Below are 12,208 nucleotides of genomic sequence, written 5' to 3'. Positions count from 1 at the left end.
ATTTTTTTGCCCAAGATTTTGTATTTGGAGTTTTGCTGCCCACAAGCAGCGCTGGGAAGGTCAGAGGGGATGGGGAGTGAGGGGACACGGCCCTTAGTTGGGCGCAGTGGAGGGGGGGAATGTGACACATCATGATGCTACACCAGTCAGAGCTGAGTCATGCTTACGCTGCTCACTGGGAGCGTAAGGGGGTGCCGCTGACAGCAGAAAATGGATTTTAAAAAGCTGTATGTGAGCAGCCCCTCTGGCACCCCCCAGATTCCACGGCCACTGCTTCCCGTGCTTAGGTCACCGCAGTACTGTTGGCTTTGGGGTGTCACGTTTGCACGGTATTTTGGTTTCCCCTAAGAGAAGCTGCCGTTTGGTACTTCAGCAGCATGGTTATGGTAAACGCAGGGTCATTGGTCTCCAACAGGGCAGCACGGAGGCACAAAGACTGACAGCAAAATCCGAGCTGGATGCCATCCTAGGGCTGAAGGACAGTGCAGGAATTGTGGCATCCTGGAGCGTCACCCAGCGAGTGCCATCAGCTGGTGTTCCTGCTTCTAGCAGTGCTCTGCCTCACCTAAAAGAGGTCAAACAGGGACAAAAAGGGCTCCTACCTTGTTCTCCTTAAGTTAGCGCATTTATATTAACTAGTTAAAACGCAGCCTGCGACCCTGGGGAAAAACCCAGCACCAGCAAGCACCACGTCGCAGCGCTCTCCAAACTATCAAGCTGCAACAAGGTCTGTTACCACCTCATCCCAGCACACTCTTCATGCCAGACTCTCTGCTGCCTTCGCCTCGTTTCTCTTCATCCAGGGCATGTGTTCTGTCTCCTCTTGCTTCTTCCTCTCTCTCTTCTTCCTCGGCTGCTCTCCCTTCATTGGCTCTCAGCCCCTCCACAGAACCAGCCACAGCTGCACCTTAGCTACATCAGCCAACGCGCCGCCCCTGAAGCCAACCACAGCTGTATATTATCAATGCTAATTAACACAGCTTCGTTCCTCTACAGAGCAGTGCAACAAGGAGGCAGCTCTTGGGGTGGCTCCTGTATCATCTCACGCTGGATGCCAGCCCAGGGATGCTCCGCGGCGAGCAGGGGCAGGACATCGTGGGCTGGAGGAAGCCAACCTCATCCCTCGCGTGTTTGCAGGTGCCAGCCGGGCAAACCTGCTGGCTGGGGCAGCACAGAGCGAGCGGGCGACTGGGGCCGGGTGTGAAGGGCTGGCAGTTACCTGCATGATGTTGAGGATGTGGCATCTGTCTGACCGCTGGGACAGTGGCAGCTCCATGCTGCCACGTGGGGAACAGAAGCATCCAGAAGCACAGGGTTCCCCCAGGAAAGGTGAGTCACGCTGGGTTTGAGGGGTGTAGCGGGGAGAGTCGTGTTCCTCTCCGAAACAGCCTCGTTTTGTGTGGTCATTGAAAAAAATGAAGTAAAGGCGTTGCTCCCTGGCATCCCCCTCCAGGCGTGTGCCCGGCCGTGGCCTCCTGGCTGTGTGCCCCTGTGGGGACCAGGGAGCGGGGCCGGGCTGCACCGCATGCCCTGACAGCATCCCTCCGGCTAGTGCAGGAGCACAGTGGTACCCAGCACCGAAGGGGACCCGCTAGGGTTGTGGGGCTTGGGTCTGGGGCTTGGCTCACGAAGGACATGCCAAGCACCCAGTGCAGAGTGCCCCCCGGGAAGGCCACCCCTGGGACTTGCCCAGCAGGTCAGCCCAGGACCTCAGTCCCTTACCAGAGAAGTGACAGACCTCAGGGTGGACACAAGCCATGCCTGGGGTCCAGCCTAGGCCAAACACCGGGAGCAGCAGGTCACCGGCATGGCTCCCCCGCTGCCAGGAGGGGCTGGGGACAGGGTGCAGACAGCCCCTGTCCCCTCCTGTGCCCCCAGGGCTGGGTGCTGCTCCCAGGGACCGAGAGCAGGACAGCTGCGTAGTCCCAAGCCCAAGTTCACCTACAGCGCGGACCAGTGACAGATGAACCCTGTGGAAGGTACCGAGGCTGCTGCTTAAATCCTAACGACTCTGTCAGCCAGGTCCTACCACTGCCTCTCCCTCCACACTTGGCATTCGCCATTAAATCCCATTAATATTGCCATATTCTCATTAAATCCCCCCCCCCCCTTTCTGTGGTGGAGTTCATGAGTGTCACCCTTTACCCCAGCTCCCCGGGCCGGTCCCTGCCCAGAGGCCCCCCCCAGTGCAGAGCTGCAGGCGACGCTGGGCGCGGGTGCCCGGGCATCCCTGCAGTTCCTGCCCTTCCTGGCCCATCCACAGCCAAACCAGCCGTGCCAGGAGCTGGGACAGGGGCAGCCACGTCTCGCCCTGTTGCTTGCTCGCTCTGTGCCAAGCCACGGCTGCACTCCTCATCCTCCCTGCCCGCCACCCACGGCCACCAAGAGCTTGGCAGCCCTGCTGCGTGCCTCTGCCATACACCAGCCAGGCAGCGCTGAATAATTGATGCTCAGCGGAGCCTGGAGCAGAGCCAGGCCGAGGGAGGGAGCGAGGCTTGGGGCTGTTTCAGGCTCTGGTCCTGGGATGCAGTGATGGGAGAGATGGATGTGCTGTGCCTGGGAGCTTTATGCCCCAGCCTGTCTGGCAGAGGCAGTGCTAATCTTCCTCCTCTTCAACTCGCTGTGCTGCTTTGCCTGATGCTCGCGTGCGGCTGTGCTAGCTCTGTGCTGCTGTGCTGCTCGCATGCTGCAAAGGGGCTGCGGCAGCAGCGGCTGGGAGCTGGGCAGCGGAGTGAGGGCACGCAGGACATGCACCCCCAGCCCCAGCCGCCCTGGCCGGGGCTGGTACCTTGGCACTGCAAAGCCGCAGCCCCTGCCCTGAGCCCAGGGCCAAGCAAGGCTCGCCTGCCCTGGGGGGAGCGGAGCTGCGCATGCACAGATCATCTTCATCCCAGTTCCCACAGCTGCTGGTGGCCAGGACGTTGGCTCCCACACCCTCCTCTGAGCAATGCTACCCCCCCTTCCACAGCACATCATCAGGTATAAACCTGCACACAGCAAATAACAGCCTGGCAGTGGGAACAGGCATGTCTGAGCCCTTCCCAGACCACCTCCTGCATCCCATCACCTCCTGCATCCCACCACCTCCCGCATCCCACCTCGGGCGTCGAGGAAGCACGCAGGGTGCACGCCAGCATGCTGTCACTGAGCGAGGCCACCGTGCTTGCCCAGCAGCACAGGAGGGAAGCAACCGGAGCTGGAACAAGGCAGCCAGCCACCTCGCTAGGAGACAAAGCAGCTGGTCCCACCCCACGAGCACCCCTGCTCGCTGGCAGGAGCTACAAGGGACCAAGGTGGGGATGGAGATGGCTTTGAAGGCACGTGCAAAGGCACGGGTCCGAGGGGCTGGTGTCACCGAAGCCTGGCCCCGTTCTTCAACACGGTTAAAACGAGCCCTCCCTAAGACACAGAGGAACGTTAACTGCAACCAACTTCCATCCTTGCTCCAAAACTGCTATGAGGTCCCAAGAGGCACCTGTGGACAGATGGGGTGCAGCACCCCAAGCCCCTGCTGCCACCCACCCCGCTATGAGCCTGGGCCACTCTGGTGCTCTGGAGGCCACGCAGCCCTGCAGCTCCCCTGGCAGGCAGTTCCTGGGGGAAGCTGGTTCTTGGGTGGCTTTGCTTCCCTGTAAGGCTCCTGGTGGAGCCAAGAGGTGATACAGAGGTACTGCTCGGGCTGGAGAGGGCTGCAGCATGGACTGGAGTCTAGTCCAGAAGGGAAACCTGGTCTGCTCCTCTTTACCCAGCTACACCGCAGGCGAGGAGGAGGATGCCAGCACTGAGCCACCAGGGCTGCTCCGTAAAACAGCCTTTCATTCAGCTACCCACCCCCTCAGGTCTCTCCAGCAATGACAGCTGCCAGCCTCCCGCAAACTCAGCGCAGATGCTCGCCAAAGCCTTCAGCAAGCACCATGTGCTCATCCATCCCGGAGTCATCCTCTCTGCTGGCTTAGGGAAACGCTTCTGTGGAAGCCCTGACAGACCGAAAGGCACGAGATCTGTTCCAGCACTTCATCAGCATCTTTAAGGACCTGTAAGCAGTTCTGTCAGCTGACTCAGCTGTGATGTCTCTGGAGCCCCAACCCCTCCGTTACAGGGTGTGGGGCACTTGAATGATGTGGGAGAGAAAAGCTTCTACGTGTCCTGAGCCATCCAGACCTGACCTGACCAGACCTCCTCATCTTTTCCATCATTTGAGGATGGGTTCCAAGGTGGCACGCCTCCACCACCAGAGACGCAGCCTCGGCAGCTGATCACCACGATGCTGCTGCAGCCTGCTCAGGGGCGGCGTTCACGCTTGCCCGAGACCCAGGGCACAGCACCAAGCCTGCAGCCTTGCCACGACCGGCTGAAGAGAGATCACAGCCCCCAGACGTGAGCTGATGTGCCCAAATGCAGCAAAAAGCTTACCTCGGTGGCCTCGTGCAGCTTCCAGCTACGCGCCCGCGGCGGCTCTTTGCAACAACCGCACTCTCTGCCACAGCAGCAGAACCGAGGTGGGCAACAAACTCCTTGTCAGAAGGAAAACGACATCTTCTAGTCCAGGGACTTTGAGAACAACCGGGCGTTAAATAACTACAGGGAAAATAAACTACATCAACTCTAAGCCCAGACCTACACTCGCTCCAATGAAACTGTCCCCTCCCTTTCAGATTCCAGCAGCTCAGCCGGGGAGCAGAGCACGTGGTGAGCTCATGCGCCGACCTCCTGCCTGGTGCCACCCCCACTGCTGTCCCATCCTTGTTACCAGCACAAATTCGGCACATGGGAACGCCGGGTTCAAAGTCACAGCCCCACCTGCGAGGGGCGACACGGCTTTTGGCTACCGCAAAGACCAGATCAGAGCCGACGTGTCGTACTGTACTGAAGACATATTTTAGGACCCTCCCAAAAGCCGCCTTCCTGGGACAAAGGCGCAGCACCACATCCATCCACGATCAGCACGTGATTTTGGGGGAAGAGCTGTGGGTCCAGCTTTTAGCACCCCCTTTTGCTCCCCCCGTCTACCTCCAACTTTCAGCATGGACCTGAACATTGACCTGAAGCAATGCTCCCTGGGATCTTCTAATTACAGCAAAAAGCTAACCAAAGGTGCTGCCAGCTCCTGAGGTGACCAGCACTGCCTGGCAGAGGGTCCTGGCTGTAATTCACCGGAGGACTGAGAGTCGTCTGCAACCTGCCGGCCTCGGACCACCACCATCCAGGTCCTCCTGAGATGCTGGCCATCTTCAGTTCCAGCTCCTGCCTGCCCGCTGGATGTCTGAGGTGCTGTCCTGGCGTAGCACTGTACCACCACCTGCACAGAGACAACGGTGTGCCCAGGCTCCTGAAGAACTTTTAGGTCCATCTGCAGAACCCTGGTGACTCTTAGCACCGCTTTATGTCTGCTTTAGCCATACGTACAATAGGACTGTGACCAGCCAGCCCAGAGACTGTCAATATCTGGAACCGCTTGAAGCGTACAGCAGGTCAAAGCTGTGAGATGTCAACTAGGCTCTTCCACCAGGGAGAAAAGCCTGGCTGGTGCCTGGTGGTGTGCTGCTAAACACCCGCACTGACCGCTGAGATGCTGATGAAACAGCTCGTCTTCGGCTCCCCTCGGTGCAACACCCATGAGGAGCAGCCCAAGGAAGCAACAGGATCGTGCAACTAGAAGACACCAGCACAAGCCACGGTAACACACGGGACTTGACCAGACCCAGAGCTTTCCTGAGCAAGCTGGAAAACCTCGCCCTGAGGGGTGCAGAAACCCCTCTGAAGGGGGATGCTCGTACTTCTGCTTCCTGCTCCCGACCAAAGGGCTGAAGGACTTCGTATTGCAGCCAGCGCTGCCCTCGCCAAGCCGTGCCTGCCCCCTGAGAACGCCTCACCCTGGTGCTCCCCGGAGCTCCTCAGCTTGCCCGACCACAGCTCACGGTCCCAAACTGCAGTTTCTGGCTCCCAACCAGAAATGAGCAGATACTCTCAGGGGTTAGAGCCATCCAGAGCCCCAAACACAGCGTTACTCCTCACCCGAGGGCCTCCAGCTAAGCTCTGTGGCAGAAACAGCACCGGGTTCCTCGTGCAGTTAACAGCATCAAGCACGGGTCCCCCCCCATCAACCCACCCACTTACCATTAAGGCTTTTAGTCATCATCTTCTGCAAAGACGGGAGCAGCCCGGCCCTGGGCCCTGCCTGCAGTTCCCCCAAGCAACCAAACCCACGCTGCCAGGCTTCACGCTTGAAGCAGCTCGGGTTGGGAGGTTTTCGGGGAGCCTCTGGTCCAGCCCCACCATCCAACAGCAGCTGCAGCATCTTCAGCACTCCTCCAGCGCGAGGCAGGCGCCGCTGCAAACAGCACAGCCGGCTCAAGGCAGGGCAGCTTTTCCCTCGGGTGACTGCTCCTACTCGAGCCGGGATCAGCCCTTCTCCCGCAGGAACCGGGTGCCAGGCAGCTGCAGCCAGGGTGAGGGCTGTGCCCCGCGGCACGTCGGAGCAGGCAAGTACAAAACACAAGGCATTAGCACAAGTCTCGTCTTGCCCAGGCCAAAAGCAAAGGCAGCAACTCCGAGCAGCGCTGCAGTTTGCTTCTGCTGCTGCCTGGCACGACAGAAGATGAGGGGTGGGACGGGAGGCTGCCCGCACGGATGCTGGGAACCCCTGGTGGGCTGTGGCTGCATGCTGGGGTGACCGGGGGGTCTTTGTACCCGCTTTGCCCTGTGACTCATGCTGCCCTCGCTGCTCCCAACCCCTGCCAGCCTCCGCTGCTGAACCCGGTGTGCCTTTGCAGGCCTGGGCGAGCCTGTGCAGCGCAGCTGCCCACCACACTTGGCTGGATCGCCTTCCCCCTGTGATGCTCTTCACTCTGGGTGCCAGCTAAATCAGCCTGCGCGATGGCTTGGGAGAGGGAAAGGCGGCAAGCAGCAAGCCTTGCCCTGGCCCTGCGAGCAAAAGGCAGGTGAGAGAAGCTGGTCAGCCCCCAGGCAAAAATCCCAAGGCTCATTGAAAACTGGCTTCCCAGTTGATCAGTCCTTATCCAAAAACTCTTACGTACTCTAAACCCAGGGACTGGAAGTCTGCATCCTTTCGTCCTAGTTGCTGAGCAGCCAGACAGCTGTCTGCAGCGCCGGAGAGCCCTTCTGCTACATGCTCACCAGTAATTAAGCTGTGCACAGGGCAGACGAGGATCTGAATACCATTACGCAGTGCTGACAGACTGGAGCAGCCCAAGGTCTATGTGCTGTGCAGGTGTTAGATGGGTGCTACAGGGGAGCAGAAAGGCCTAATTCTACCTCTGGAGCACATAAACATTTGAGAGGTGCTGTGCCAGAAAGAGCTGCCTGGAAAAAAAAAAAAATCAAGGAAGCAACCAAATGGCACTAGCTGAGGTGAACCCAGCTCTCAGATCTCCTCCCTGATGCTTCTTCCCTTCCAGGTATCACATCTAAGGCCATAAAAAAATAAGAAATACCACAAGGACTAGGCTGACGGCAAAGCACCCAGGGGAGCGCCAAGGACAGGCTTCAATGGGCTGCGCTCTTCCACGCCACCACAACTCGGGGCCAGCAAAGAGTTTCAGGTGGACTGGGGGGACGGGGACATGACGATGACTTGCCGGAGACAAAGACAGCTCTATCCTGATCGCCTTCACGGTCTACAGCATGACCTCGGTCCATGGAGAGCGAATCTCAGCGCCCTCCCCTCCCCGCCGTCCCACCAGCGATCCTCCCGGAGCACCAGCAGCAGCGCCTCTGGAAGGAGGACACAGCCAGCGAGACGGTTTGTTGAGACCATCAAATAATAATTTACTGTGATTCAATCTGTGGCTTTGTACAGTTGCCGGGGTGGGAGGAGGCCAAAGGAGGAGGGGATAGGAAAAGAAAAAACGTCGTTTGCCGCAGGCTTGGGTGAAGTGCGAGATAGTCCTTGGAGGGGCTCATGCTCCCCCTGTCCTCTTCCTCCTCCTCTTCCTCTCCCCCTCCCCCTGTACTCCTCCCCTGAATCCACTTGCTTCTTCCTTCGCTTCACCTCTTTCCTTGCGCTCGGCACAGTGGGAACCTCTCCAAGACGCGGTCCAGTCAGCTGAAACCAAACAAGGACACTCGTCAGCGCCCACTCGCCCTCAGGACCAGCGGGGGCTGTTTCCGTCGCCCACCCTGCACGTTTCGGGATGACCCTGCTAGTGCCCACAGAGGGAAAGCAAAGGGCTACACAGGCCCCGGAGGTGTGGACCCGGCTCAGCACGGAACACGCATTCCCTGCACGTTCCCCCCTGCCCCACACCCCCCCGATCTGAAGGCACGGCCCCTGCCGGCACTGCCGCCGGGCTGCGACAAGGACCCGGCTTCTGGCCATCGGTGCAGGGGAGCAGCAGCATCCGCCAGCCCGCGCCCTCAGCTGTGAGCCAGAGCAGGAAACGAGCCCCGAGCTCACATCCCCATCCGGAGGAAATGCTCCCGAACATCTGGAAGACCCGAACATCTGGAAACCCCTCCTAGCAGTGATAAGTGCGCTGGGCACAGCACTCGGCTTGGGCCCCCCGGAGACCTCGCGCGCCTCGGCGGGGAGCAGAGGGGTGGGGTGCTCGGCTGGTTTTTTGCTCAGAGGAAGCGAGCACTGCCAGCATTTTGATTTTTTTCCTCGGGGAAGAGCTCTGCTGCGCTCACAGCCTTTGGCTCAAAAAGCAACGGAGAAAAACCAGCTGCCCCCTTCCACCTTCAGCAAGACCCTCTTAGCACCACCTCCAGAGACAATGTGCTTCGCCTTAGGACTCCCAGCGGTTGTGTAAAGGGGTGAAGGGCCAGGCCAGGTGCTTGGGAGACCCCCCCAAAAGACGTTGAAGGCAATGTCTGTGCACGGTTTTCTCCCACACCCCAGTCCCAGGTGGCCTTAGATGTACATCTCCCCCGCGCGCTCTCTCCCAGTTGCCTCCCTCCGTTTCTGCCATGGAAGGAACTGGTCACACAGCCAGATGTTCCCAGGCGTTTGGCTTAAGGCCATCCAGCTCACACAGGGACACCAAGAGGAGCTCTCCCTCACTGCTACCCAGCAGGATTGCAATGATTTAAATACTCATCCTTCCAAAAAAAAACCCCACAAAACCACCAACATGGAAAGAAAAAGAAGAAGAACAGGCAAGTGAACACGGACCATCTGAAAAACCCTGTTTCTGGCTCCAGCACACACGATTTATGAAAGCAGAACAGCCCCCTTATGGCTAATTCTCAACATTGCCACAGTTCCAAATATCCCAGCGGATGCACCTAATGGGGAAGATGCTTCTGAGGAACACGGGACTTTCACAGTGAGGCAGGTCTGCTCCGAAGCTTTAGGACGAGGGAATTTACAGGAGTTTCTCAGGAGGCAACGTGATCACCCAGCTCTTCATCTGAACTTTTCTAGGGCCAGCGTGGTGGACACGCAGTGAGCCGCACACCTGTAACACCACCTTAACTCCCCTTTCAGTGGGGCAACACGGGAAGGAGCTTTCCTGGGGAAAGCACGACAAAACACATGGGTTTTTTAATCCGTTCCGTAGAATTTTTGTTCCACAAAATGAGGCGGGGGGGGGGGGGGGGGGGGAGTAAACAATCCTTTCTTCCTACACGCTTCCTCAGGAAAGTGGGAATTTTGACTTACCCGTGTTTTGACAGAAAAATGCTGTTTCAGTCAAAAAAGCATTTCCTTAAAAAATACCCGTTGCTGCAAATTGTTTCTGCTGCATTTGGTTGCAGATGAGCGCGCCCGCAGTCGCCTCCTGCCCTGCTTCCACTCTAACCCCGCTGCACCCCATTCGCCTGCTTCCAGCACTCACCGCAGTCACGATATCACACATTTACAGTTCATGCAGCCGGGGCCGCTCTCGTCTGGGGGATTCAGTTTGCGCAGCTTGTGCTGCCGGATCTCCCGCACCAAGGTGTAGAAGGCATCTTCAACGCCCTGGAAGAAAAGCATCACTTCAAGCGGCTGCCCGCTTCGAGAGGGGACAGTGGGGAGAGGGAAGAGCTCTGCTCCCCAGCTTGGTGTCCCTAGCGCTGTCTTCCAGCAGGGCAGATGGCAGTTAAAGCACAAAACCAAGCTGGGAAGATTTAACAGGGATCTTAGCGTGGCCCCCAAACAGAGAGCGAGATTGAGTGAGCCACCACGAGGCCAAGGAGCTCTGAAGTCCTTGAGATGCATCAGCTTTCAGCAGCCTGCAGGAGATCCAGCGCCCAAGAGAAAAGCCACCACTAGACCACGGAAGGTATCATCTGCTCCACTCCCACCTCTGTGCTCTGGGAGCCCCACAGGGTCCTTCCAGCGCTGGCACATTCTGCCTGCAGGTCTGCCAAAACAGACCGTGGGTGAGGCTGGCCCGGTCCCCTGAGGTTAGCTGACCTGCTGTGGGGGTTAGTCCAGAGCCCTGGAGAAACCCCTGAGACAGCATCTTGCCTCCACTGCTGCCAAAGGGATGATGCAGTTCTCCAGACTGGAGGCTCCAGCCTGGACAGGGAGGCAAGGGAAGGGAAGGGAACGTCCCGATGGAGCGTTTAGCCTCAAGGAACCAACTAACCCCAGCCCTTGCACCCATCTGTCTGCCCGTTCCCGGCTCTCCAGGACAGCGCTGGAGAAAAAAAGGAAAGATTTTGTTTACAAGCCTCCTCCTACCTGTCTGGTTTTGGCAGAGGTTTCTATGTAGGGGATCCCGTAACTCCGGGCCAGGTCCTGCGCTTGCCGGGTCTCCACTGTCCGGGCTGGCAGGTCACATTTATTTCCCACCAGCACCATGGGAACATCATCTGAGTCTTTCACCCTCTTGATCTGCTCCCTGCAAGAGTAAAAAGTGCTAAAGTGAAGGGAGAAAAGGCACCGGGGGGCAGCTCCGGGACACTCCCCACCAGTTTCTTCGTCAAGAATTAACAGCTCTGCTTCGTTCCTGCCCGGCGCCTGGTGTTGGGCTTCCAGCAGAACATAAATGACCACAGCATGTAACCGAGTAAACAGCAAACTAGCTAGGGCACTTTTGGAAACGAAAACTAAACACACTTCTGCTCTTTAAATGCGACTATTTATAAACACAACTTGAGATCACGACAATCTGTATTAAGACATGAGCTTAAGACAGTTTAAGCTGAATAAAAATGAGTCCTTGAGCAGTCACCTGTGTTATTTCCAACATTTTAGATCAAGTCATCCCTCTGAATGGGAATAAAAAGAAAAACTCCTCTGCAACCCGAGTCTGCTGAGCTGATAAACCAGCTTTTGGCAGCCGTAGCCTTCCCTGCAGATGCGCAGGCAGCATTCGCTTCCGTTCAGTTTAGTTCAGGTCATTCAAAGTTGAGAAACCAACTGGGAAGCAAAAAGGCTGCAATGCTCGCATCTTCATTCCAGCCTCAGACTTAAACCTAGGTGGGCGAAGATGAGATCTACCACTTCTAAAAATCTGAAAGGCCACTATGACCACAAACAATCCATTCCGTTCCCTCCTGGTAGATAACAACTTCCCCTGCTTAATAAATCATTTAACTTCAGATGCAGAACAGCTTTTTTTTTTTTTTTTTTTTTTCTTCCTCATGCATTCAGAATATTTAACTTGGGTTTATTTAACTAACAAAAGCATTAGGTAAATGCTGATTTCTGCATTTTAATCGAATTCAAATTTCCATCCAAAAGCAGCTGGACATGTATCACACACACGCCAAAAAAAATAATCAATCTCCTTTTTTAATGTAGCAGAACATAGAAATGAAGTCTGACTATATGTATGATATGCCATAAAGCCACTTAAACGTTCCATGTAACATCCTGATCAGCAAATGCAAGTACTAAATTTAGTGCACAGGCTACACTTAGCTGAAAAGAGATACCTCCTAATGGTTACTAACCGGGGAGAGCTGGCATTTCTCTGGGGAATATTCTTTTAAAAGTGCAAACACAAAGAGCAGAGGCGAAACAAGATGAAAGCCAGTGATTTACATCATGATTAAAACTGGGGCTTGAAATCAAGCCATCCTGCGAGTGATTCACAGGCACCGGCCCCAGCGCAAGGATGAATGCTGCTGAATCCCTCAGGTGCTTTAGGAAAATCCCATCCTTTGTCCTCCGGTTCAGCTAAAACAAGCCAAGTTAGTCCGGCCGTATAGCTATTACGCCAAACACACCTTCTAGCCAAAGACCGAGGCCTCTCGACAGCTCAGAGCAGCATCTCTGCCTACGGAGCGAGGAAGGGCTGCGCCTGCGCCCGGA

General features: G+C 56.8%; 1 protein-coding gene and 1 long non-coding RNA gene across 3 annotated transcripts in view; one reads left to right on the top strand and one right to left on the bottom strand.

Annotated features, from left to right (window-relative positions):
• The first annotated feature begins 900 nt into the window (after window positions 1–900).
• Window positions 901–8,145, top strand: LOC121094530. Its single transcript, XR_005829874.1, has 2 exons — window positions 901–1,329; window positions 7,419–8,145. It is a non-coding gene; the product is annotated as an uncharacterized LOC121094530 (long non-coding RNA).
• HRAS (HRas proto-oncogene, GTPase) overlaps window positions 7,764–12,208 on the bottom strand; it is a 44,125-nt gene continuing 39,680 nt past the window's right edge. For both annotated transcript variants that reach the window (XM_040608252.1, XM_040608253.1), the window contains exons 4-6: window positions 10,631–10,790; window positions 9,798–9,922; window positions 7,764–8,065 (exon numbers count right to left, since the gene is read on the bottom strand). In XM_040608252.1, the coding sequence (XP_040464186.1) occupies window positions 9,803–9,922; window positions 10,631–10,790 (280 nt within the window). In that variant the 3' untranslated portion in view covers window positions 7,764–8,065; window positions 9,798–9,802. The remainder of the gene's footprint in view (window positions 8,066–9,797; window positions 9,923–10,630; window positions 10,791–12,208) is intronic.

The sequence above is a fragment of the Falco naumanni genome, chromosome 10, assembly GCF_017639655.2.
Source record: "Falco naumanni isolate bFalNau1 chromosome 10, bFalNau1.pat, whole genome shotgun sequence".
Classification (NCBI taxonomy): domain Eukaryota; kingdom Metazoa; phylum Chordata; class Aves; order Falconiformes; family Falconidae; genus Falco; species Falco naumanni.
Note: the sequence above shows the minus strand (reverse complement) of the source record. Positions and strands in the feature narration are given on the sequence as shown.